This window comes from Prionailurus viverrinus, chromosome D1 (assembly GCF_022837055.1).
Source record: "Prionailurus viverrinus isolate Anna chromosome D1, UM_Priviv_1.0, whole genome shotgun sequence".
NCBI classification, from domain to species: domain Eukaryota; kingdom Metazoa; phylum Chordata; class Mammalia; order Carnivora; family Felidae; genus Prionailurus; species Prionailurus viverrinus.
Genome location: NC_062570.1, coordinates 16,729,330 through 16,749,134, shown reverse-complemented (window position 1 = coordinate 16,749,134; position 19,805 = coordinate 16,729,330). Strand labels below are relative to the sequence as shown.

General features: G+C 52.5%; 3 protein-coding genes across 7 annotated transcripts; 2 read left to right on the top strand and 1 right to left on the bottom strand.

Annotated features, from left to right (window-relative positions):
• The first annotated feature begins 3,787 nt into the window (after window positions 1-3,787).
• On the top strand, window positions 3,788-8,831 carry DPAGT1 (dolichyl-phosphate N-acetylglucosaminephosphotransferase 1). Of its 2 annotated transcripts, XM_047823790.1 has the most exons (9): window positions 3,790-4,177; window positions 4,511-4,631; window positions 4,805-5,018; window positions 5,259-5,405; window positions 6,885-6,969; window positions 7,335-7,523; window positions 7,832-7,919; window positions 8,079-8,234; window positions 8,313-8,831. In XM_047823790.1, exons 1-9 carry the CDS (start codon window positions 4,017-4,019, stop codon window positions 8,376-8,378), a joined length of 1,227 nt encoding a protein of 408 aa, XP_047679746.1. In that variant the 5' UTR covers window positions 3,790-4,016; the 3' UTR covers window positions 8,379-8,831. The 2 variants fall into 2 exon arrangements, with proteins under 2 accessions (XP_047679747.1, XP_047679746.1); XM_047823791.1 differs by lacking the exon at window positions 8,313-8,831 and having other exon boundaries at window positions 3,788-4,177; window positions 7,832-7,938; window positions 8,079-8,217.
• Window positions 8,832-9,555: 724 nt separating this feature from the next.
• On the top strand, window positions 9,556-10,883 carry LOC125146878 (histone H2AX). Its single transcript, XM_047823796.1, has one exon. It carries the CDS (start codon window positions 9,630-9,632, stop codon window positions 10,059-10,061), a length of 432 nt encoding a protein of 143 aa, XP_047679752.1. The 5' UTR covers window positions 9,556-9,629; the 3' UTR covers window positions 10,062-10,883.
• Window positions 10,884-11,201: 318 nt separating this feature from the next.
• Window positions 11,202-19,015, bottom strand: HMBS (hydroxymethylbilane synthase). 4 transcript variants are annotated; one of them, XM_047823792.1, is made up of 15 exons: window positions 18,859-19,015; window positions 16,030-16,077; window positions 15,809-15,862; window positions 15,408-15,480; window positions 14,903-14,952; window positions 14,762-14,817; window positions 14,303-14,380; window positions 14,012-14,089; window positions 13,813-13,888; window positions 12,863-12,976; window positions 12,573-12,611; window positions 12,228-12,347; window positions 11,933-11,986; window positions 11,740-11,826; window positions 11,202-11,642 (listed from the first exon to the last, which is right to left on the bottom strand). In XM_047823792.1, the coding sequence occupies exons 1-15, from the start codon at window positions 18,889-18,891 to the stop codon at window positions 11,469-11,471; spliced, it is 1,134 nt and encodes a 377-aa protein (XP_047679748.1). In that variant the 5' UTR covers window positions 18,892-19,015; the 3' UTR covers window positions 11,202-11,468. The 4 variants fall into 4 exon arrangements, with proteins under 4 accessions (XP_047679748.1, XP_047679749.1, XP_047679750.1 ...); XM_047823793.1 differs by having other exon boundaries at window positions 16,042-16,077; XM_047823794.1 differs by lacking the exon at window positions 16,030-16,077.
• Window positions 19,016-19,805: the final 790 nt, after the last annotated feature.

The following is a 19,805-nucleotide window of genomic DNA, read 5'->3' as shown; positions in this document are numbered from 1 at the left end:
TGGAGATATTTCCCAAGCCTGGGGCTGCTTCTGTTTTTAAAAATAATATATTTCCATAGTAACAGCTCTTGCCCATGGAGCACGTGTAGAAGAGGTGGTAATGAGGAGGGAGCTGGCAGCGTAGCACTGGACTATCAATAGATTCAGCCAAAACATGTGATGCCATCCAAATATGTGATACCCCAACAAGTGCACACACATACAAAATGATGCTGTGGGTACACTCTGGCCTCAGGATCGATCCCTTTTCCTGGATTTAAGGGAGGAGATTCCATCCCTATGGGACAGGAGCTTGTCATTTCCTTCTGGAGGGAGAGGAAGGAAACTCTTGCAACAGAATTAAAAGGAAGCCCCATTCCCCAAGAGGCCCTTCTCCATGTACATATGGCAAAGTGTTCAGCACACAGGGTAACAGGGTAGGTATTAATCTCCCTCCCAAATCCAGTCAGTAGTCCAAAGAAGGAGTATCTGGGAATAAACAATGCCTTCTAAAGTGCAGGGCTGCAGAGTTAGGCAGAATCTGGCAGGTCAGCAACAGGGTTCCTGAGCCAGAGGAGGTGGTGGGGTAGCCTGGGATGCTGGGAATTCACTGTAAGAAATGAAGGGGGGATGGTTGGTAATGGACTAACCTTGCTGTCGTCCTGCCCATGCATGCGTCATCACTGGACACCAAAAATGATGAAAGATTCCTAGAATGTGGTTTTTTTAAAGTTTATTAAATTTTAAATTTTTATTTAATTTTTATCTTTTTTAGTAATCACTCAACGTGAGGCTCAAACTCATGCCCTCAAGATAAGAGTCGCATGCTCTTCGGCTTGAGCCAGCCAGGTGCCCCTAGAATGTTTCTAAAAGACATGAAACGAAGGGAAGAAAGAATCCCAGGCAGGCTCCGCATGGCCAGTGCAGAGCCCAAAGTGGGGCTTGAACTCACGAACTGTAAGACCATGACCCAAGCCAAAATCAAGAGTTGGCCGCTTAACCGACTGAGCCACCAGGCGCCCCTGTCATTTAAAAAAGTCTAACAGAAAATATTCCATTATGCATGTCAACACTAAGAATTTCTATACTGTTTCCATCTTTTGAAAACTCATTTCGGGGCGCCTGGGTGGCTCAGTTGGTTAAGCGTCCGACTTCGGCTCAGGTCATGATCTCGCAGTCTGTGGGTTCAAGCCCCACGTCGGGGTCTGTGCTGACAGCTCGGAGCCCGGAGCCTGTTTCAGATTCTGTGTCTCCCCCTCTCTCTCTGACTCTCCCCTATTCAAGCTCTGTCTCTCTCTGTCTCAAAAATAAATAAACGTTAAAAAAAATGTTTTAAATAAAACTCATTTCATCTCAGTTGAATGGGAGATCTTGGGGCTTGCTTTCAGCTAACAACTTTTGATATACTGATAGGGGAGAGATGGGAAGAAAAGAAAAACGTAGCTCAGCTGCCTGGAAAGAGCCTGGATCCTGCAAGTGTCATTGCCTAGACTATCCAAAGCTGTCTCATGGACTTTGTAGGCACTATAAAACATTTTTGGGACAGGCTTTGACAGGGAATCAGACTTAACAATAGATTGGCCTTGCTCACTGGGAGGTGCTCAGGGCCCCCTAGTAGGAGACATGCATCTGAGATATTGTCTCCTTAGCCCAAGAAACCGGCAGAAGCTACTGACGACTCACCTCATCTGTAAGTTCTAGGACCAGCTTCGGCGTTCAGGCAAATGCTTTGAACTTTAACCAGGAAAGCCACAAAATTTCAAGTGTGGCCAAGTCCTGTGTTTGTTTCTCCTAACTAGTCTGATAATCAACTGGGCATTTACCATCATGGGTACAAAAATGTTGAGATTATAACGTAAGTACCCAAGTAACCATTTTCTGATGGTAAACATGTATATTGGATGAAAAATCCCTAGTGTCTTGACGTTGAACAAGCCCCCCCCCCAACCAACCCTGTTCCAGTGGGGGTTGCAGGGGGGGTGGGGGGTTGGCTAATGATCTCTGGAGAAGAAAGAGTCAAATGTTCCCAATGCCAGGTTGGGAAGGAAGATTTATTAGGACTGAACTAATAAAAAAGGAAATAGATACACTGTCCCTCAAACCTCCAGGGAGTCTCAACCTACTCCTGATCAACAAGATAACTAAATGCTGCCTCCTCTGAGGCTCCCACAAGCTCCTCCTTTCCACCTGCTCCTGGAGTCTCACTTTCCCTATTTGGGAGGCCCTTCCACCCTTCCCACCGACTGAAATCTTTGGAGATGCTACTCTTCAACATCCTCTCACCTCCCCCTAATTGCTCTGTGTGCTCCTATTGTGATTTGGCCCTCTTTCAAGACCCAGACTCATTGTGTGTGATGATGCCTTGTATACAGATATCTGTGTGTCCTTAGCCCCATGGGGATCCCCTTAGAACAGAAAACACTCACCTCTGGGGAGTTTCCAGTCTGAGAGGCACCGATACACACACACACACACACACACACACACACACACACACAGAGAGAGAGAGAGAGAGAAACACTACCAGTGGAATAACAAGTACTTACAATCTGGTGGAATACTATCAAGTACATTACTGGGATTACTTTATATATATAAAATATATTTTATACAGAGATGAGTTTTTTCTTGCTAATTACAGCTGCCTTCAAGTCGAAGGGACATTTCACACCTGGTTTTGAGAGACAGGAGAGACCATCTTTGGCCCCAAAAGTCAACCTGCCTCTGACTCCTGGTGAGCACCATTTTTGAGAGTGGACAAAGTGAGGGGATACTTGAGTTGTCTTTGTACTCCCTGGTGGCGATTTCCTCTCTGTGGAATGTAAATCATTTTCCACTGAAAGCCTGCTGGTGAATGAAAGGGAAGAAACGGGGGGGGGGGGGGAGGGGGGGGACCGTTATCTGCAAGGAAACAGGTGCCAAGGAAAAGGCATGGTAACCTAGAGGAAGAAACCTGACTGGCAGTTCCTCAGGCCCACAGGAAACCACGTGTGGGGCTCAGCCTCCTGCTTCCTTAGCTCTTTCCAATGCCGCCTTCCAGCTCCACCTCTTAGGTTTGGGAGCTTGGCACAATGCAGTGTTCCAGGACTAAGGAAAGTCAAGTACCAGGTTGAATTCAAGACCTGAGGGCACTCTCAGTCCCTTCAGTGGTTAAGTGCCTTGCTGGGTTGCCCGGCAATTAACAGCTTCGGCGGGGGTAGAAGGCGGGTGGGACTTTGAAAGAAGAGTACCTGAATCAAGGACAAGAAAAACATGGAGTGGGAGGGAGTTTTCAAGTGTCTGGGCTTTAGAATTTACATCATCTTCCAAACTGTAGTTGCGTTTCCAGGAGCCAAGCTGCTTTTACCTTGGCTTCCGACTACGTTGGCAACAAGTTTTCTACCAGGGGCAGGGGTGCTCCTCATCCTCGTCCCTCCTGCCCTTCCCCTTGCCTCCAGGAGCCATCTTCCCGGCTCCAGAGGTACCCCAGAGGAAACGCGGGGTACTGGCCCTTTAAATGTGACCTGAGGCGGCCGGCCGGCCTAAAACTGACGTGGAACCAACAGAAAGCGGCGTCAGACACGTGGGACAAGGAGGTGTTCATTTTGGAACCGGGCAAGGAATTTTTCCGCTTTGGGCTGTACACCTTTAATATGGTCTTAGGAAAGTATACACTCTTGTTTGTCTTTTTAATTACTTTCCCAATACCCTCGTGGCGACTCAACTCTCGAATAAAAGGCTGAAGTTTAAAATAACACTCCGGTTCCCGCTCTCGTGCCCGCATTAAAAATGGCCGCCGCCGCCTCCCACAACGCTAGTTGCTCTGCGAGCAAGATCCGGGAGGAAACCGTGGGAAGGCAAATGCAGTGGGGCCACAAGCGAGGTTGCTCTATAGAGGCCCGCCGGAGTCCCGAGGGTGGCTCAAGTCGGAGTTGTTGGGTTTCGCTCAGGCGGCTGTGGGAAGACGCAGCCACTTCCCCCTGCTGAGGGCCGAGGGCTCCCGCCCAGCTTGCCCTTTAGCTGCGGAGGCGGCGGAACGGGCCCCCTGGCTGGTCATCATGTGGGCCTTCCCCGAGTTGCCGATGCCGCTGCTGGTGAATTTGTTCGGCTCGCTGCTGGGATTTGTGGCCACAGTCACCCTCATCCCCGCCTTCCGTGGCCACTTCATCGCCGCGCGCCTCTGTGGCCAGGACCTCAACAAAATCGGCCAGCAGCAAATGTGAGCGGCGGCACCCTGGTCCCAGGCGGGAGGCAAGGGCAGAGGAAAAGGGTGGGCCGGGCAACGGCGGGAACTGGGGTGCCTGAGCGCGGAGACGGAACGCTAACTCCGCAGAGAGCTCCGGGCTCTGGGAGGTGAAGGGCAGAGCTAGTTAACATCGGGAAGGGATGTAGTGGTTTGGGGGACCCTCGTGTGTATCAGGCACTCCAGCAGTGGTGCCCTTCCCCCCTTCCCCATTAGATTGCTGTGATGCCTGCACTAGTGAGTGACCACGCCCCCTTTCCTCCTTCCTCCCCCCCCCCCCCGCCCACCCCTTTTGCTGCTGGGCCACAGCCCAGAGTCCCAGGGAGTGATCAGCGGTGCTGTTTTCCTTATCATCCTCTTCTGCTTCATCCCTTTCCCTTTCCTGAACTGCTTTGTGGAGGAGCAGTGTAAAGCCTTCCCGCACCATGAAGTAAGTGGGTGAGTGGGGGCGGTTGCTTGTTGGCTGGGGGCTGGCAGCTACTTGAGGGAGTCGGGGTTATTTGGGTTTGGGTTGAGGGGCTGAGGAACGAGCGCAAAGACAGGAATTTTTGAAAGGCGAAGTGGGAGTAGGCTTGAGCTGTGACCTGCCCGAGCCTCCCCCAGTTTGTGGCCCTGATAGGTGCGCTCCTTGCCATCTGCTGCATGATTTTCCTGGGCTTTGCGGACGATGTACTGAATCTGCGCTGGCGCCATAAGCTGCTGCTGCCTACAGCTGCCTCACTACCTCTTCTCATGGTCTATTTCACCAACTTTGGCAACACGACCGTTGTGGTACCCAAGCCCTTCCGTCCAATTCTTGGGCTGCATCTGGACTTGGGTGAGTAACCCTGCCGCTGCTGACCCTGTGGCCTCTACTTTAGGGCACCTTACGCTGGGAGATACCTAGCAGAGCATCCTTCCTGATGCTCCAGATTCTCCCCTAAGTATCCCTGTCTTGTCCCTGTGTCGTCTCAGATCCTTTCTGTTGCTTCTGTACTTTTTCCTCGCCACTCGTCTCTGAAGAATACCTTTACACCCTCATTTCTATGAGTGGCACACTCCTGTCTTCCTCCCCCAGGGATCCTGTACTACGTCTACATGGGGCTGCTGGCCGTGTTCTGTACCAATGCCATCAATATCTTAGCAGGAATTAATGGCCTAGAGGCTGGCCAGTCGCTAGTCATTTCTGCTTCTATCATTGTCTTCAATCTGGTGGAGCTGGAAGGTAGGTGGGATTGGGGAGTAGGGAGAGAAGTCTGAGTGTTGAGGAACTTGCCTGATATCTGGCTTGGGGAGGTTAGGGGACAAAGCAATATATTCAGATTTATTAAATGTGAGAAAAATAGCTGCCCTGTCCTTTATAGCTGGGTTGGCACTAATAGGTAGGTTATGGTCTTCTCCTATTGAACGTAAACAATTTCACAGAACCTCGGAATCAGACAAGGGTCACTCTGTGACACAGTAAAACAAAAACCAGATTCCTCCATAACCATGTCTGAATATAGACAAACTGCAAGAACACTGTGCATTCATAAAAACGACTAAGACCTCCCTCTTCTGGCCAACATGGGCAGTTGCTGCTGCTTTCTGATAACTCAGTTCCTGCTAATTCTTAGAAAAAATTAAGATACTCAATCACAGAATCACTTCTACTGACAGCACCCAGTCTAGGGCAAAGCTCTGCCTCCTTGCTTCGCCCAGAATTACTTAAATCCTATAATAGGTGCCTCTTACTGAGGCATCCCCTGGTTGCCTGTGATGTGTGGTCTCCAATGTCTCCCTTATTATAAGTCAGTAAACCCAGCTTTGACTACAGGTGTGTTTCTGGTGGTCTTTGGCTGATGGATATCAGTAAGTGCCTTTTAAAACTAACTACTTTTAGGGGCATCTAGGTAGCTCAGTAGGTTAAGCGTCCGACTCCCATTTTGGCTCAGGTCATGATCTCACAGTTCACGGGATGGAGCCTGTCATCAGGCTCTGTGCTGACAGTGCAGATCCTACTTGGGATTCTCTCTCTCCCTTTCTGTCTGCTGTTTCCCTGTTCGTTCTCTCAAAATAAACTTAAAAAAAAAAAAAAAAACTAACCACTTAAAAAAAATTTTTTTAATGTTTTTATTTATTTTTGAGAGACAGAGAGTGCAAGCTGGGGAGGGGCAGAGAGAGGGAGACACAGAATCTGAAGCAGGCTCCAGGCTGTGAGCTGTTAGCACAGAGCCCAATGTGGGGCTCAAACTTGTGAACCACGAAATCATGACCTGGGCCGAAGTCGTACACTCAACTGACTGAGCCACCCAGGCGCCCCAAAACCAACCACTTTTAAAACATGATCTCATTTAAGCTTTATAACATGTGGCACGTATTCTCATCAACCGTATTTTACATTTGAGGAAACTGAGGGTTAGAAAATTTAAATGGTCATGATCAAAGTCACACAGTTAGGAAGTAAAGCTGATATATCAAACCTCGGTGTGAATGATCTAAACCCATTTGAAGACAGCAACTCATTTAGGAGGGGTTCATGAACAAGGTGGAATATTAGGAGTTGCCTGGGTGACATAAAAGGGGTAGTGTGTTCTTGAATGTGACTGGGAAGAGGTGGAGAATACAGCTTGGAACAGAACTTAAGAGACAGACAAAAATAGGACCAAGGTATGCAGGGGAAATACCTATCAACTTGTGCTTTCTTTTTCCCCTGCTTCCAAAGGTGATTATCGGGATGATCATGTCTTTTCCCTCTACTTCATGATACCCTTTTTTTTCACCACTTTGGGATTGCTCTACCATAACTGGTAAGTAGGCCTGCGGCTAGGGGTGATAACTATTTGAATATGTAGCAAGTATGGTCCTGATCATGACCCACCTCCTGCTGGAGAGGCTACACCTGTACACACCTGCAGTGAGTGTTTTCCGGGTCTTTAGTCGGTAATATTCTTCAATCACTCTCTATCCAATCATAGTTAGGGACAAGTGCTATAGAGCCCCCAGAAAGAAATGAACTCAGGGCTTTGGGTTCTGGACAGTTGCTGAAAGCGCTGGAGTCTCCTCTGGGCCAGAACTAGAGTCAGGGCTAGCCCAGGGCCCAGGGTACGTGATGTGCGAGAAAAGATTGGTAGTGCCTCCTGCCCCTCCTGCTCAGATCCTCTCCCCCACACAGGTACCCATCACGGGTGTTTGTGGGAGATACCTTCTGTTACTTTGCTGGCATGACCTTTGCCGTGGTGGGCATCTTGGGACACTTCAGCAAGACCATGCTACTCTTCTTCATGCCCCAGGTGTTCAACTTCCTCTACTCACTGCCTCAGCTCCTGCATATCATACCCTGCCCTCGCCACCGTATGCCCAGGTAGCCACTTTGGGGCTTGAAAGGGACATCATAGCTTTTTCACTCGGGATGCAGAAAAGCCAGCCTTACACATATGCTGTGCAAAGGGAGTGGGCCCAAAGAAGGGCTAACTCTGGCCATGTGGTTAGCTCTTATAAATTACAGAGCACGTTTACCTACATAATCTGATCAGCTCTGATCACACATTAGTAAGCAGAGCCAGAAGATCTTAGGTTGGTTTCCACATTCAGTGCTCTTCCTATTAATTGGCCACAGTGAGGAGAGTTCTTGTAGTGGCCCAGTCACATAAAGCTCTCTTCCCCCTGCAGACTCAATACCAAGACAGGCAAACTGGAGATGAGCTATTCCAAGTTCAAGACCAAGAGCCTCTCTTTCTTGGGCACCTTTATTCTAAAGGTAACAGGGTAACAAGGAGGTAAGGCTCTAGGCCGCCATCTGGAATTCAGGGACTGGGGAACCTAGGCTGGCATCAGATCCAAGGGGAGTTTGGAAGCATGAAGCAGATCCCCATTGCTGAAGCATGGTTGATGTTCTCTCCACCTCTGATCCTTCCAGGTAGCAGAGAGTCTCCAGCTAGTGACCGTGCACCAGAATGAGAATGAGGACGGTGCCTTCACAGAGTGTAACAACATGACCCTCATCAACTTGGTACTTAAGGTCTTCGGGCCCATGCATGAGAGGAACCTGACCCTGCTGCTGCTGCTGCTCCAGGTGTGGTTGGGGAAGGGCTTAACACTGCCTTGTGTCCCTTTTTCCAGGGTTCTGACTCTAGTGTGTTTCCCCTCACAGATCCTCGGCAGTGCTGTCACCTTCTCCATTCGGTACCAGCTTGTCCGGCTCTTCTACGATGTCTGAGTCTTCTGATCATTGCCCTGTACTGCACGGTCTGCAGGGTTCCTGACTCAGGCCCACCACCTCTTTCTGGACGCGAAATGCCTCCTGGCCAGGCCTCTCCCACCTTTCATTCTCCTCCAGATTTTGTACTTAGCGTTTCCTTTCTGCTGTGATTATTGACATCTAACGACTGTGGATTGGATTTTGGCTATGGCTTCCTTCAACCTGCCACTCTCCCTCTCCATCCTGTCTTTGCAGCCTCCGAAGGTGGGATACTGCAGCTTTTATGCAGTTATCCACAACTCTGACTCTGAAGGAATATGTTGGGCCTGAGAATAGAACCCTGGCTGGGGATAGGGACACGGGCTTGAAGATCACTTGATATCTGACTATAAGTATTCTGATCAGTAAGAGCAGACTGGGGGGCCAGGTGCTTCCAGTGGTGACAATAAAGTGTTGTCTTTTTCTTGTTGTTCCGGTAGGTGTATTTCCTATATGGGCATTTTAGGGTAGATTGGGAGGGTGGGTGGAGGCACCTCCTTCAAGAGGATGCCTCTCTCTCGGGCCCCGTCCTTTTTCTTTCAGTGTATCGGGAAGTGAACAAAGAACGGAGACTGGATAGAATATGTTGAATAAATATTGAAGTCCCGCTACTTCAGGTAGCGGAAAGGCCATAAGATTGGACTTACCTGCTCTCTGGTGTGGGGTAGAATTGGGGTGGCGGGCGCGTCTTATTTATTCCCTCTTCAGCTTTACCTTTGCAGGATGGGAGGAGGGAGAAAAAAGAGGGTGACCAAACCTGGAAGGGGAGGCAGTGGTGTTGACCCCTTGCCGTGAAAACTCCTAGGCCCGCAAAGATTTCCCAGAGGCTCTTGAGGTGGCTCAGACTCCACCCTCTTTGTCTTCCGGTTCTGGGCTCCAGCTGGAGCGTTTAAATCTGGCGCCCTTCACATAGATTGGCTACATCAGGGAGTGGCTGGCTGGCTGCGTGCTACCACTCCTCCTCCCCTTTTTCCCCGGGCAAAAGGTTTTCAAATTCGACCAATCGGCGGGCGCGCTCCCTCAGTCGTGGCACGTCACTGAAGGGTTAACTGCAACCAGCCGGAGGCGGGTATTAGAGAAAAGGGCCAATCAGGAGGGCGCGGGGGTGTGCCCTGGGGGCTTATAAGGGCGGCCCCTGGGCGCGCGCGGCAGCAGTTGGACTGCGGCGGGCGGCTGTTGGTTGGCCTTTTGGTAGGCGTCCCTCTTCACCGCTTCTCTACCTCGCGCAGCATGTCGGGCCGTGGCAAGACGGGCGGCAAGGCCCGAGCCAAGGCCAAATCGCGCTCGTCGCGCGCCGGCCTCCAGTTTCCAGTGGGCCGCGTGCACCGGCTGCTGCGGAAGGGCCACTACGCCGAACGGGTTGGCGCCGGCGCCCCTGTGTACCTGGCGGCCGTGCTGGAGTACCTCACCGCGGAGATCCTGGAGCTGGCGGGCAACGCGGCCCGCGACAACAAGAAGACGCGGATCATCCCCCGCCACCTGCAGCTGGCCATCCGCAACGACGAGGAGCTCAACAAGCTGCTGGGCGGCGTGACGATCGCCCAGGGAGGCGTCCTGCCCAACATCCAGGCCGTGCTGCTGCCCAAGAAAACCAGCGCCACCGTGGGGCCGAAGGCGCCGGCGGGCGGCAAGAAGGCCACCCAGGCCTCTCAGGAGTACTGAGGGGAGCCCGCGTCGCAGCCGGCCCCCCATGCCACCACAAAGGCCCTTTTAAGGGCCACCACAGCCCTCACGGAAAGAGCTGAGCCACGTCGGGCTCGGGGCGGGAGGCCGCGGCGCTCGGCTCCCCCTCCCGCGTTGTCGTCGCCGCCGCCGCCGCCCGGCCCACCCCTCCCCCGCGCGGGCTCGCGGGTCCTCGCTCTCGGTGTCTCGGGCCGAGGGGCGGCCCCGCTCGCCTGGCGCAGAGACCAGAGAGCTGCGGCTGGGAGGGGGCTGGGGGCGCGCACCTGCTCTCCGCGGCGCCCGTGACTCAGCCGCGCCGGCCCCGGAACAGCCGGTGGGCTGCGGTGAGGCCGCGGTGCCTTCTGGAAGAGCCGCTCGCAGCTCTGACGCAGGGCTGAGGCGCGCGCCGGGGCCGGGACTCTATCGCACGCGGTGCAGGAAAGACCCATCGCCGTTCGTCCTGGCAGCCCCCCTGGCTCCCGCCTCCTTCGCCCGGGGGGGCCGGCCCGCGGCGGGGAATGGGCGGGGAGCCCGGGTTTGCGGGCCGTGGGGGACCGCAGGAGGTGTGCGCGCGCCCGCGGTGTGACCGCCGCCGGGCCCTCTGGCTCCGCCGCTCGCCCCACTTCGCTTCCGGCGACTACTCTACCGGGCCACGCGCCTCGTACCAGCACCGGCCCGTGAGTCCCCGTCTGCACTGAGCCTCCGATAGCTTCGGAACTGGAATTTTGCAGCTATAACCCATCCAAGACTAGTACCTTACATGTTGGGGAGTTTCAGATGGACTAATTTTGTTTATTAAAGGATTGTTTTTTAAAAACGCAATGTCTGTGCTCGTTCTGTACGAGTTGTAGGGTTGACTTTGTAGACTCCTGTCTTCCTGAGGTCGTGGGGGCTGGTGGGGGAGGGGGGCTATCTGATACGTGGCTCACCTGATAGACACACGGGTTAGCCAGAGAGGGGCAAGTCCTAGGTTTGTCTGATCACGGCTTTCTTGGTGTTCCCTGGGAGACCATTTGTTGTTTGAAATAACTACGGTGGCAGAAACCAAAAATGTCCCAGAAGAACTTTGGACAGACGTCCCAGCCTCTAGAATGAAAGGTTTTCTGTTGGTCCTTGACTGCAACCCCACCAAAAGCAAAGTCGCCTTCAGAGCTGGTTTATTAGTTGAGTTGGTTACATTCAAAGGCTGTGGCTTGAACTTTTTCTCTAAAGAGATGAAACCCCCACCTACTGAGGAGGCAAGGCACTCACACAGCCCCAAGGTGAGGCAAGTCCCTGGGAGTCTCTGACCTTGCAGTTCAATCCCCTGGGGTAATCACTCCCCAGTTAGCAGTGAGACTGGGGCACTAGGGCTGGGATGCAGGCACTGCATTATAGCAACCCAGGCACTTGTGCCCCACAGACCAGTTAGTGGGCATCGTTAAGCTGTCGTGCAACATCCAGGATGTTCTTGGCTCCTTTGTTCAGCAACAAGCTGGCCAGGCTGATGCCCAGGTTCTCAGCAGCCAGCTGGGCTTGTCGTGGAATGTTCCGGGCAGTGATCCCCACCAGCTGTGGATCATCCTCTGGGCCATCTTCATGCTAGGTGAGGGAAGGAGGGGGGATTTGGTGAGCACAAAAGAGGAGGTAACATGCAGGTTTGTTTCTCACCCTCTCCCTCACCCTCCAGCTTTGGCACCTGGGCAGTGACACAAATGGTGGCCTGCATGGTCTCTTGCATGCTATCTGAGCCGTCTAGACTCCAGACTCCTCCTGTCAGGTACAGCTGGGAAAGAAAACGGTTATCTCAGCATATTCTGAGAGAACTGGTTAGAAACCTGGCCTCTTGTGGACAACTTGACGTGCACGGGGACAAATGTCACAGTGCTTACTTGCCCATCCTTCATAGCTGTATGCACGGCCACTGGCACACTGCAGCCTCCTTCCTGCAATGAGAAGTTGCCCGGTGAACTCCAAGGACTCTTGTGTCTCCAAGGACTCTGTCACCAGAACCCTCAGAGATAGACTTCTGAAGACATAACTGAAACAGGCAGGGGCCCAGTCCTGCCTATACATTCAAGAATGAATTACCATGAAATAAAGAGCATCAATTTGAGAAATCTCCCCCATGACTATTCCCAACTCCTCAAGTCCCCACCCCTCCAATCCCCGGAACACAGGTCCTACCAGGTGCCTCAGGAAGGCTCGCTCGGCAATGCAGCGAAGCAGGGTCTCAGGATCATGCAATACACCCACCAGATCCAGGATGTCCTGGTCCTTGGCTCGGACTTCCACGCCCAGGGCCCCCTGAGGGAAAAACAGCCTAAGACATCAGGCCTAATCTTTCCCCAACCAATGGAGCTGAGGATGGGAACCAGCCCACCTCCACCTGCTCCCTGGGGTCTCTTTTAGCCCAGAAATCTCGCAAGCCCTCCCCCTTCCCAGAAATGTTTATGCACAAGGTTGCAAGACCAGCTTTTTGGTTGAGAACAAAAGAGCACATCAACACGTGGCTTCCCGGGTCAAACATACCTGACCCACAGCATACATGCACTCCTCCGGGTGGAGTATCTGCAGGGGCAGAATAGGCACTCAAAAGGGTGGAACTGGGGGTACTAAAAGCAGACAGTAGTGAGATGGGGCTTCCCTACCACACAGAAAGCCTAGGTAGGCAAAAGTGGGGGTCTGTCCTCTGATCCCCAATCTTCCCAGCCTGGGACTCACTTCCAGCTCGTACCGTTAGAGGCAGGGTGTTCAGAAAGAGAATACAGGCAGGAACAGGGGGACGATTAACTGGGGATGGAGAAGGGACAGCCCCTTACCTGTCCCACCCGGTGCTGCCAGCCCATGCGCTGCAGGCCAGCTGCAGCCAGGATGATGGCACTGAACTCCTGAAATTCATCCAGCTTCCGAAGGCGTGTGTTGAGATTTCCCCGCTGTGCAGAGACACTAAGGACCACAAGCGCCGGGCAGTTTGGAGCCTCATGCTGCTGCCCCCCCTGCCTGAGTCCTTCTGTATCCAACTAGCATCTCACCTTTAGTTTTCAGCTTACTGATAACAGCTAACGTTTACTTAATTACTAACACTTAATTGCTACATACCAGACACTGATCTAAAGTGCTTTGCATACATCTATTTAATTTTCACAATCCTATGAGGTAGGTATTATAATTATTTCCATTTTACAGATGAGGAAAATGATACAGACAGGCTGAATAACTTGCCTGAGATTACAAGATCTCTGGGAAGCATTCCCCGACCCCCAAGTCTGTGTTTATCGATGTTCCAGCTAGAAGCTTCTAGAGAATTCCCTACTTCGTGCACTGGAGCACTCAACATGTACTATTTTGAAAATCAGCTTTATGAAACATTCGATATATTTAGAACATCAAAATATAGTAGAATATGAAACAAAAATGGAAGCACCCTCCACCTCCCCTGTTCCCCAGTAATCACTGTTCAGTATCACTCTGTATTATCAATGCCTGTTTGTCTCCAGGCAAAAATGTAAACCTCTATAAGCAAGGACATCGTTGGTCTCACCACTATCCCCAGTACCAGGCACTGGCCTGGGGCTAAGAAAACAAAAGGATTAGGGATGGATGGATGGATGGATGGATGGATGGATGGATGGATGGATGGGTAGATGGACAAATAAGGCAGACAGTGGAGGACAGACCTGCTGGTCCATGGTCCACTTCCTCTGGAAGTGGCCCCATGGACCTCATCATCCTCCCTGGCTACCGCCCCCTCCCTCCTCTGAAAGGATACAATGCTCTTGAACTCCAGGTGTGGGAACTTTCTCTGCAGCTGGGCCGCCCTCCGAAGGGAGCTGGTTCCCACCACACTGTTCAGAGAGAGGGTGTAAAATGAGATTTAACCCAAGAAAGGCATGGTTCCTTTCCTCCTCCTCTTAGCCCTCTGTCTTCTGTGCATGTCCCACCGGGATGTCTATCTGGGCCCCACTCACCTCTTCTCTGGCAAGGTTTCTAGGGTCTTCCCAACAAATTTTGGGTGAAAGACAACGGCATCATAGGGGTTCTCCCGCCTGGAGATGGAGGAAAAGTCACAGAATGAGAAAGAGCTCTCAGTTAAGGTCACTTCCAGGGTCTCTTGATAGCCAACTAACTGGCATTTTCTGTTTTTGGCCATGCCTGACACCCCTCAGCCGTAGAGGCAGAGGGTAGCGTCCCAAAGGGAAAAGCAAAGGTCAACACGATGCCTACCCCCCTGCCCATCCCCCGACTCGCAGCGTTCTTACTTGCAGATGGCTCCAATGGTGAAGCCAGGAGGAAGCACAGTGGGCAAGTCCTTCAGGGAGTGAACGACTAAGTCCACTCTAAAGAGACGGGAGAGGGAGGCTAGGAGAAGGGATCCCAGCAGCAGGCCCTCACCCCTCCTCTACCTACACCTGCCTCTACTTCAGTGGTGTGCTTAGAGCACATTAGGAAGCAGGCACGTCTAAGACCTCAGGACCCTGAGACCCGCTCCTCCCCACCCTCCCTCCTGTCCCCAATGCCCCAGCCAATCCTGCCCTCCAGGCAGCCAGATGGCTAGGAACCAGGACACTCCCCTTTTGTGAGGTCTGAAAAACCCACATATGAGCCTCCTTCTAGCCAAGGGTTGAAGCCCCCCAGTCTAGCTGATATCCAGCTCTGATGTGCACTGGGGTCCCAGTGAGAGACTGGGACGGAACCATGCTCTCCCGTCTTTCACATACTCATTCTTTTCCAGCGCGTGTTCTAGCTCCTTGGTAAACAGGCTCTTCTCGCCAATCTGCCGGTCAAGAAAAAGCCTCAGAGTGAATCTTTTGGGGGAAGGAAAGAGAAAGGAGGGAAAGGGATTGGGGGGAATACGTTACCTTAGAGAGCGCAGTATCAAGAATCTTGTCCCCTGTGGTGGACATAGCAACTGAGGAGAGAATCAGTCACGTGCTCATCGATCGGCGTTTAATGAGCCCCTACTGAGCCCAGCACTGTACTAAGACTCCTAATGGATACAGGCACCCCCCCACCCCCGCCCAATTCCTTGCCCTCTAGGAATGTATGATCTAGGAAGACCAGACACACTCATAAAAAGACCCAAAGCAGAAGATGCAAAATGCCAGGTTAGCCCAGGGAGTCAAAGCTAGAGGTAGGTATTCAGAGGAGGAAATGGCCCTCCAAAGTGGGGACAGCTAAGAATTCTTTTTTGGGGGGTGGGGTGGGGGAACAGCTAAGAATTCTTTTTTGGGGGGGGCGGGGGAACAGCTAAGAATTCTTAAAGGCACTGGGACCAAGCTTTGGGCCCAGGGAAAGCCAGCAGTGTTGTGTCTTCCCCTCTGGGGGGAAAGGGCTTCCCTTTAGCTTCCATTCCAGAAGACTCACCGATTTCAAACTGCAGGCCTGGGTATAAGGCTTTCAGCACTGCCACCACACTGTCTGTTTGTATGCGAGCCAGCTGGAGGCAAACACTCAGATTAGTCCTATCCTTCCCTGGCACTGCCCCGAGCTCACACCCTCACAGGGTTTGGGAGACTCGGAAGGAATTGGAGTCAGAGAGGTGGCTGAATGCCCACGTAGGAAGGAGAGGGGCCTGGCCTGGTCTGCTCAGCCCGGGGACTATATCTCCACAGAATGCAATATACCATTCTGTGTGGGATTTAACACCCAGCCCCCCACCCCCACCCCGTTTCCTCCATTCCTAACCCTCTTGGCCCCCCAGCTTGCAATACTGTGGAGCACAGAACTCTTGTGACAAACTTGCTCCGCCCCGTAACCGTACTCACCTGGCTTTTTCGGGTACCCACGCGAATCACTCTCATCTTTGGGCTGTTTTCTTCCTGCAGAAAAAGTCCCCAAGTCACAGTCCCCTCTGTTCCTCGTGTGCCTCAACACCTTGTCCAAGAACCAGAATCCCTGGCTTGGAAGAAAAGAACCTCAGCCAGCCCCTGGCCTGTGGCCAGCTGAGCCTTGGAGTGGGAAAGTACTCCGAGACTGGTCCCTTTACCTGCCTCAGCACCTTTTGCCCTCTTCGCGGATCCAGAGAAACAGAGACCTGAGGGAAGCAATAGCAGGACCCGCTGTTGCTGTTGCTGTAATAACCGGACACTGGGTCCAGAAGCCCATCCCGGCTAAGGTGGTGGGAGTGCTGCACACAGCCAGGTGGGTAAAGAGATAAGGCCCATCAGCCTGGCCACAGGGAGGGTGGGCCCTGCAGTAGGCAGGGGCAGGGCAGCTGGGGCCTCGAGGGAACTTGCGCTGAGTCACTGAGGACAAGTTCAGTATCCATAATACAGCAGGCACAGGAGAAAGTTTCAGTGCCACCTAGATACCGAGAGTTACCCCACAGGTGCCACACCATGGATTCCCTAATCTGGCTGGAATGTAAAGGACTGGGATCAAACAGATCTTCTGTAGAGTCCAGGTGACCTTGAGCATACCATCCCATTAGTATCAGTTTGTTCATCTATAAAATGAAGAGGTTTGGACTCCAGGATTTTCTGCCGCTGATGTTTAATTTTTTTTTTTTAATGTTTATTTATTTTTGAGAGAGGGAGAGAGACGGAGCATGAGTGGGGGAGGGACAGAGAGAGAGGGAGACACAGAATCGGAAGCAGGCTCCAGGCTCCGCGCTGTCAGCGCAGAGCCCGATGCGGGGCTCAAACTCACAGACTGTGAGATCGTGACCTGAGCCGAAGTCGGACGCTTAACCAATGGAGCCACCCAGGCGCCCCGGTGCCGCTGATGTTTATAAGACTGAAAGGCTGAGCTGCCTACTGTCCATTCACCTAGAGTGCTGCCTCTGGTCTCACCAACCAGAAATATCAGGAGGTCAGTGACCAAGCTAGGAACTCAAAGGGACATGCCTCTTCCTCCTGCCAGGGCACCCTGGACAAAGGTGTTCAGTGCCTAGCAGGTAGAATTGCGTTCCTCAGTCTCAGGTCCTATTTCTTTCTAGACCAAAGAGTAGCCACTGCAGATAATGTCAACTTTCCCTATTCTGAGATCTTTAACCCATGGAGTTGTTTTGCAGGCAGGATTCTGGGGCCTCTGTTGTCGGGGATGTGACAGTTGGCTGCTCCTGGACCCTAGTCTATTGCATTGCTGTCACATCTCCCGTAAATAAACCCTAGAGACCCTGAGCAAATTAGGCTAGGCCTGAAATGCTAAATATGGCCCCTAAAATTCTGGGCCACTAGGAGCCCAGAGAAAGAAATCTATGGTCTCAGAAACTGCTGGGTTCAAACAATCCCTGCATCGATTCTGCACAGCATATTTTATTCCATTAAAAAGTTACTTATTGGGGGCGCCTGGGTAGCTCAGTTGGTTAAGCCTCTGACAGGCTCAGGTCATGATCTCACGGTTTGGGAGCTCAAGCCCCCATCAGGCTCCGTGCTGACAGCTCAGAGCCTGGAGCCTGCTTCAGGTCCTGTCTCCCTCTCTCTCTATCCTCCCCTGCTCATGCTCTCTCTCTCTCTCAAAAATAAATAAACGTTTTTCAAAAATTGGAAAAAAAAGTTATTTATTGAACATGTATCCTATTGCTTTTAATTTTCATGACAACCTATCAGCTAGACAGGGCAGGATCTCCAGCACCATGTTATGGAAGCAACTGAGGAGTGAAATGACTTGCCCAGAGTCACACAGCTAATAATGGGCAAAAAGTTGGAGCTAGAATTTTCCTACTCCTAGTCGAAAATTTTCCTACTCCTAGTGCTCAAGAATGTGTGCAATGGTAGGGGTGCCTGGGTGGCTCAGTCGGTTAAGCCTCCGACTTCTGTTCAGGTCATGACCCCTCGGTTGGTGGGTTCCAGCCCCACATCTGGCTCTGTGCTGACAGCCTGGAGCCTGCTTCAGATTCTGTCTCCTTCTCTCTCTGTCCACCGCCCCCCCCCTCAAAAATAAACATTAAAAAAAGAATTTAAAAAAAGAAGAATGTGTGCAATGGCAAAAAATCCCTCTCCTCACCAGCAGGCTGGACAACGGGAGATAAGCATTTTTTAAAATGTTTGAGAGAGAGAGACAGAGCACTGGGGGGGAAGGGCAGAGAGAATGACAGGGGCAAAGGGTCAGAAGCAGGCTCTGTGATGACAGCAGAGAGCCCGATGTGGAGCTCGAACTCACAAACCGGCTGAAGTCGGACGCTTAACCGATTGAACCACCCAGGGGCCCCTGCCCATCTCTTTATCTCAGGCTAGCAGTGGCCTCCACTGGCTGTAGTCTGCATCTACACAAGCCCACAGCTCCGGCGCGGAGCTTGGGAGAGGCAGGCGCAAGGGTGGCGCCCCACCCACCATCGTAACCCTAAGGTGTGTCTCAGCTGGGGACTCTGAGTAGGCCAGGGCTGAGTGACCGCTAAAACGGAAAAAGGGGAGAAGGCGCACTTCCAAGATGTGTGTGTGCAAGTGGAAGACTTGGGGTACACTCTCCTCTCAGGATCCGAAGTGGAACATATTCCTAAAGTGGCCGAATGCTGCCTCGGCCCTGTCTCGTATAAAAGGGTCCCGATCTTGTGTAGACGAACTTATCTGGGCTGTTCGCTAAGTCTAGAGTGGATACCAGGCCCGGCGGAACCCCACCCAGATCCTCGCAGGTATGGGGGTTTCGTTCCAGACTATCCCTCCACTCTTAATCCCGCCCCCCCAGCTCCCTGATCTCCCGTCCTTCCTAAGGGCAACTCAGCTACTGGTCCTTTAAAAAACTGTTTCGGAAAAAAAAAAAAATGACGGATAGTCGCTCGGACCAATAGACGACGGAGGGTGGCAACCTGGGGCCAATCGTTGCCCGGCTAGTCCGGAATGCCGAAGTTGCGAGGATCCCCGGCTCAAATACTCACCGCCGTCGCGGCCGCGTTGCCATTGTCAGACATGGCTGTGCTCCGGAGGTAGGTCCGGGAGGTGCCGCCAGGGTCCCCGGGAGTACAGGGAAGCCGGAGGTCCCGGCCAACGGGCACCAGGTGCACGCGGGGTGCGAACTCCTCCTGCAGCCTCAGACTCCGGGCTCTCCGTCACTTCCGGCGCCCGCCCCCGGAGGGGAGGACCACCTCGGGGCGGGAATTAGAAGGATTGCGACAGACCTGACCTTACCCTTCTGTTACCGCCCCTACGCCACCCGGCTGGTGGGGACACTGGGGACCCTGTGCGCCCGTCTTCCTTGCTGGAGACCCGGGCCTATTAACCATACATTATTACTCTTACATATACCTCGTTCTGAGCCGGGAGTACTGATGGTCAATGACTAAGAGATGCTCCCCAGATTTACCCGCAGAGCAGCCCTCCGACGCCACCCAAAGGGCCAAGCCAAAGTTAGCAGGGCCCGAGAGGAAAAGTATTAACTCTAAAATGCTGCGTTTGAAGTAAAGCGTCCTTGGGTAACTTCCATGCCCCTTCCACTGGATTCAACACCTCCAGATAAGAGGATGCTGCAGAAAGTTGGTCACCCAGAATTCTACAGCTTTATCTCCTTGGCTGTGGCACAATTAGTGAAACTGATGCGGTGCTTCCTTTGTTCTATTAAAACTTCGCTCTGCCACAGCCCTGAAATAGGCAACACTCGTTATTTCTTAACTGAGGAGACTGGCTCAGAGATCAAAGGTCATGCCCCAAGAAGGGGGGCGCCTGGGTGGCTCAGTCGGGTGTCTCACTTTAGCTCTTGGCTCAGGTCATGATCTCCCAGTTCGTGGGTTGGAGTCTCATGTTGGACTCTGCTGACAGCACAGAGCCTGGAGCCTGTTATGGATTCTGTGTCTCCCTCTCTCTGCCCCTCCCCCTGCTCACACTGTGT